This window comes from Pteropus alecto, unplaced genomic scaffold (assembly GCF_000325575.1).
Source record: "Pteropus alecto unplaced genomic scaffold, ASM32557v1 scaffold67, whole genome shotgun sequence".
NCBI classification, from domain to species: Eukaryota; Metazoa; Chordata; class Mammalia; order Chiroptera; family Pteropodidae; genus Pteropus; species Pteropus alecto.
The window spans coordinates 5,646,968-5,652,969 of record NW_006441061.1 but is presented as its reverse complement, the minus strand read 5'-3'; the positions used below and the strand labels follow the sequence as shown (position 1 = coordinate 5,652,969).

The following is a 6,002-nucleotide window of genomic DNA, read 5'->3' as shown; positions in this document are numbered from 1 at the left end:
GGTGTTGCTGCCTGGCTCTGTCTCACCGCTGCCTCTTCTCACAGATGATGCCCAAACAGGCCCCATGCCCGTGAACGAGACCTGGGCAAAAGAGGGACCTGGCACTCTAGCCGCCTCCAGGGGCCTCAGACCAAGGTCCCCTTGTGGCCTCAAACTGAAGGGTTGGAACAGATGGGGAGTGGTGAACATGCCCACTGTCTTGGATAGGCTGCTGGGAAAGGGCGGGAAGAGTTGGGGTATTAAAGTACCAACAGCCTCTATGCCCTCGTGCCCCCTCTCAGTTCCTCCAGCTTCCGCCCAGCACCACCTCTTCCAGGAAGCCTCCCTGATTTCTGCAGCCTCCTGGGAAGGTCTTCTCCTGAGCCTTCACCCTGAGCCTCATCCTGCCCCTCCCACTACCAGGCATGCCTTGCCTTCCCTCCATCCTCCAGGGCAGGGGGTGTCCCTGGTGCTAGACTTGAGGTGGGACGCCCAGGCCAGGCCAGCAAGCACTTTTTGTTGATAGCAGTGAGGACGATGAGGCAGTCGGGACACAAGAAAGAGGCTTGAGCCCCAGGTGAGGGTGTGGGTTGAAGCGTCAAGCAGTTAGTTAACTGAGGACCAGCTGAGGCGTTAGCCGTGGACTCAGAGGGGCCCCTGAGGCCGGCTCTCTAAGGCTCCCCATTTACTGAGCACTTCCTGTGCTAGGACCCTGTGCTGACACTTCCCACATAGACCTCATTCTACACCCCGAAAGCATGAGAGGGCAGATGCTCTTTCATCCCAGCTTACAGACAAGAAGCCCGAGGCCCAGGCGCGCTGAGTGACTTCCCCAAAGCACCAAAGCTGCCAGCAAGTGGCTGCCCAGACTGGAACGCTCTCGCCCTGAAACTGGGGCCCAGGGACTGGGGGACGGCATCGAGGGTGCCTGCTCCCAAGCCTGGGGCCTTCCGCCGATCGTGCCATCCGGGGAAGGGGTCAGTGGAGAACCCTCTAAGCCGCTGCCTGAACTCTGGCTTCCCAGAATGCGAGAGGCGGGCAGGGGGCCGGTGCCCAGGCTTCCAGGCGAGGAGGGGAAAGGAGCCAGGGCCCCGTGAGTCCGCCCCCTCGAGTCCTGATGGGCAGGCACCTACCTTTCTTGAACTCTATCTCAAGGACGTCAGGGACGTTGGGGGCTTTGGCCGGGTCCTGGGTCTTTGTGTACAGGCCTGGAGGCGCTTGGTTCTGACAAAACACAGAAACGGTGGGGCGGCTCAGAGCCGAGCAGTGCCACGCCAGGCCCTGGACATGCTGCGCCCCTCTCCAGAACCGGGGGGCTTCTGGCACTCGCCGCTGGCTGGCCCAGTCCAGCAGGCCTCCCAGCCCCCAGCCCGGAGCCAGCCCTGCTTGCCGGGGGCCTGGGAAACAAAGGGCTCAAGAAATCAGACAATTTTTCCCCTCAACTTGATCTCATCTTTTTCTTTGACGCCCCCACAGCTGGAGGTAGAATAGCGGGAGAGGAACAAGTCAGGCAGGAAAACCCGACTTTGGGGGCGCGAGGCGGCGGCTCCGTGCGCGGGCTCCTAGGGCGCAGGCGCAAACGCTCGCGCAGACTCCCAGGATTGGGGTTTATTCCGCGCTGACCGCAAAGCTAATGACTACGCGTGACCCCAGCAGGTGCTCCAGCGAGCCGCGCCGTCCCCGGGGTCCCCAAGGTTAATACTCACAGGGAGAAAAGAGAAGAGCAAAGCAAAAACCCATTTGAAAACACATCAACCTTTATGTATATTTTTTTCTTGAGCGTTTTGGAAAATGGGCCTCTCGTCTGGATGCAGCGGTGGCGGGGCTGCGGGCTGCCTGGAACCCTCGAAATTCCTGCCTGCCTTTCCAGGCCCCGGCCCCCACCCCACTCCCAGGCTGCGGCCTGGATCCTTGCCACGGTGTGGGGTCTGTGGGGACCGGGACTAACTGCTCATGTCCCCTCCTGTGGACACCCCAGGCCCAGCTGTTGTCCACCTGCTGGCATCTGCGAAGTACGGTCCCTCAAGCTTTGCTTTCAGACATTCACAGGCCACTTTCCATCTGCAGTTTCTATTGCGTTCTCAGCAGCCCTGTTTGGTAAGAAGGTCAAGGGCTGCTACCCCATCTGCAGGTGATGAATAGAGGCGAAGGGGGCGGGACCCTACGTTGCTGCAGCCCTGAGTTCTGTGCTGGTGTGGACCACCCTGCTCCAGGCAGGGGACCCGCAAGGCTCTCAACAAACATGTGCTGGATTTCAGAGTGGTCAAAAATATCGGAAATACCCCACAGCCAGAAGGTAAGACCTCAGGTCGCCAGGCCTGGGGCAAGCGGCTTCACCTTGAGCCTCGGTTTCCCCATCTGTAAAGTGCAGGAAATGAGACCTGCCGATGACTGTCTTACAGTTTCAGTGGAGACAGTTTTTATGTGTTTTACTAGACACGAAAATCACCCACGAAAATGCCAGGAAGTTCAGGCGCAAGCTGCACCGGCTCTGCAGGTGGGAGGGAGAGCTGAGAGGCCTCGGGGGACGCCCCCTCCAGGACGCGCTGTCAGAAGCGCCTCGGATTCTGCACCTGTGGTCACTTTGCCTGCTGGCTCGATGTACGGGTGACTGACTACCTCGGTTCCCGCACCCTGGGGAAACCCCTTAGTCCTGGGCACCCAGGGGCAGCCGATGCTTCCGGCTCTGCTGCTGAGCTCAGACGAGGGACAGTGCCGAAGCCCCCACACCTGCAAAGTGCTGTGTGACTGGGGGCCAGCTGCGTCCCTTCATCTGTGGGCCGGGAACAAGGATCCAGAACCGACCTCAAGGACGGACCCGAATGGGAGGAGCCCCAGCCTGATGCTTTCACGGACCAGATAGAAACCCAGGACAAAGAAGCGGCTTGTCTAAATCATAGCGCCCGGCCCCGCCACTGTGGGAGCCAGCTCTGGGGACTCTGGACCCCCTGTCCCGAGCCCTTTCCATCACCCCATGCAGTTTCCCAGTCATTTTAGTAACCTGAGGGCTGAGAAACAGCGCACGCGACGTGGCATCGTTAGCCGTAGGGGTGGACATAAGGGAGATTCTGAGAAATGCGGGCCCCCCAGCCCTGCCGTGCCCTGCCAATCACCACATCCCCTGGGCACACACAGGCCCCAGGGCCATCTTCAGCCAAAAGGTAAAGTAAACCTGGGCTTAGGACCTCTGGATGACCGACATGACACCCCGGCCTCTTCCTCACCTGCCTGGGGCTTCTCACTGGTCCCCCAGCCCAGGCCGAGCTCAAACCAGGTGCCAGCACTGAGTGCCCAGCCCCTCCACCCAAGGTGGCCTCCCTCCCATCTCCACCTGCACTGTGCCTGACCCTCCGAGTTCAATCTGGTGCTTGTTACTTCCTCCTGCCACGCTTCCTAATGGAGCCCCAAATGGGATGAGAGTGTTTGCACTGGGAAGCGGGGAGGAGGCATAAGCCCCCGCAGGACAGCGCCCCAGCACTAGGAGGCAGCTGCTGGAGGCTTCCGACACCCTGGCAGGGCCGATTAGAGGAAATAACTAAATAGAAATAAAGTGACATTTGCTTTGCATTCCGGGGTGGCTGGAGCCTGCCTTTTTTACTCTTCATCCGAAAAGCCCAGTTCAAATGACAAATAGTTTGTTGCCGAGTATCAATACCATCTATTTATCCACCCCAGCGGGAGGGCTCACTTCCAATGTCATCTGGAGGGGTGTTGGGGAGGGAGGGAAGAGAGTGAAGAAAAAGAGAGAGAGAGAGGGAGAGAGGGAGAGCGTGCAAAAGAAAGCGCGGAACAGGCCGAGAAGGAGAAATTGGAAGCAAATGGCCCATGAACTGAACCATGATGTAGAGGCATGATCGATGCTGCGAATGGTTTATTCATCCATCAGATATGGCGGCCGGCCCTGAATGAACTCTTTCACTGTGGGCCCTATGAAGTTAAAGCAAGTAAATTTCTATCTTTCTTCGAATTAGCTGCCTCATTGCCCTTCAATCAGCCCTCACGGAGGCAGAAAATGGCTCCGCCATCTGCCTTCGAACCCTCCCTTCGGCAGGTCTCAGGGCTTTTTTTGGAGCGGGGGAGGAGGCTCTGGTTCCCCGGAGCTCTGTCTCCTGGCTCCTGGCTCCTCCCGAGGGGGCTGGGGTGTTTCTCTCAGGCCCCTAGCCGCTGCCCCCTTTCCTGGATTGGAGGACACCCCCCTCCCCGATACACAGGAGATCTGGAGATGCGAGGGAGGACCCAGGGCTTAGCCTGGGGGAGCCCCTGGGAGGAACGGACCCCACCTGCAGAGGGCAGAGTGGGAAAGCAAGGCTGGTGTGGCCGGACCCCGGGATCGTGGGCCTGGCCCCGTACTCCTCAGTGGGAACGAGGTTTCCCCCTGGACTCACACCCAGCCCAGCCTTTCCCACCCCTTCCTCCCAAAGATTCTTAGCTGTCCTGAGGGAGGAGGGCAGGGCCCTCCGCTCTAGGATCGAAGCCTGGTCCTAGGCCAGTGACAGGCCAAGTGCCTATCAGTGAGCCAGGAGGGGGGTGCTGACGTTTCCTACTGTGTGTACGAGGGATCGACTGCAGGCTCAGAGAGGCTGGGTGACTCGCCCAGGGTTGCAGAGTCAGGTTCAGACCCAGGTTTCCAGCCTCTGGGACCCAAGCACTACCCTGCCCACCTCCATCAGATGGCAGAGCACTTAAAAAGGCGCTCTCCGGCCCCGACTTCTCCGTCTACTGCTCTCGTTGGACAGGAGGCCCGAGGGGCAGGGGGCCTGCCACGGCCACACAGGGACCTGCTACGTCTCTGGCCTCGGCTCTGCTCCCTCAGTCCTGAGCCGAGAGCCCACAGGCTGCTTGGAGAGGGGTGAGGAGCGCTTTCCCAGCATGCATGGGACCCCGCAGCCCACAGGGCACCCCACCTTGAAGCTGCTCTGCTCTGCTCAGCCTCCCCCGCCCCCCCTTGGCGCTGAGTGACTGGCTAATTAGGGGTGGCTGGCCTGAGTGTCTCGGGGTCAGCAGAGCATGAACTGGAAAAACCTGTGGCCAGCAGGCAGCAGCCTCATGGGGCCATCAGCCCCCAGGGGGCAAGGGTGCCGGCTGTCTTGAGTGACACAGTTGGGCTGAGGGAGGGAAGGGGAGAGGGGAGGGGGGGCTGTGGGCAGTAGAGGAACCACAGAGGCCAGAGGGGCAGCTCCTGTGACGGGCGACCTGGGCACCAGCCCTACCCCCTTGCTGGGCCTCAGTTTCCTCATCCTTAGGGTGGGGATTCTCAGGGCCAGAAGCCAAGGAAAGCAAGCTGGGAAAACGCCAACTCGGGCCAGCTCTAGAAACGGTCACAGGTTACGTTATCGCCAACGGCAACCGAGGGGCCTGGGCCTTGCGAGGAGCCAGCCCTGGACCCCCGGCAGGGCTCCAGCTCTCCCCACCCTCAGCCGAGCCACCCGGTCAGCCTCCCCTCCAGCTGGCCTTCTTGGATCCCCCAGGCCCAGCTGCCGGAGTGCCCCCCACCAAGCACACTTCTTCCCTAAAGTCAGACAAGCCACCGGCCCCATCCCCGAACCAGCCCCCCGGGGTATGAGGCTGAGCCCGGGCCTGGAGACGCATTCCCTCAGGGACAAAGACGTTTTTCTCTTCCCAGGATAGATTTCCCCCTGCCTCCCCCATCTCCCACGGTGGGCAGGGGCAGATACAAAGGAAAACCCCGCAGGGAGAGAAACCCTAAACTTCAAACAGGGCAAGGCCCAGCCGGGGAGGAGGCTGGGACCGAGCTAGAGCAGCCTGCCTTGCTGGCGGGCGTGGGGCTAAAACCCAGACAAGTGGGTCCTGAGGCTCTAATCTCTGCCACCCCCATCCCCAACCGAGGCAGCAGCAGCGGCCTGAGAGCTGGTGGGCACGGGCTGGGCCCTCCCACAGAAGTGTCTCATCTGCCTAATTGCTTCTTTATTGTCTCTCAATCACAGTCTCTCTCTGTGCTGCCCTGAAATATTTCCTTCACCTATTCATCCCAGCAGCAATTAGGAAAACCGCTGGGCGGGGGG

At 60.5% G+C, this 6,002-nt stretch overlaps 1 protein-coding gene across 1 annotated transcript in view; it reads right to left on the bottom strand.

The window, feature by feature from the left end:
- The window catches only part of ASS1 (argininosuccinate synthase 1), a 47,926-nt gene that overhangs the window by 19,963 nt on the left and 21,961 nt on the right, over window positions 1–6,002 (bottom strand). The window contains exon 10 of the mRNA XM_006918058.3: window positions 1,113–1,203. Within this exon, the coding sequence (XP_006918120.1) occupies window positions 1,113–1,203 (91 nt within the window). The remainder of the gene's footprint in view (window positions 1–1,112; window positions 1,204–6,002) is intronic.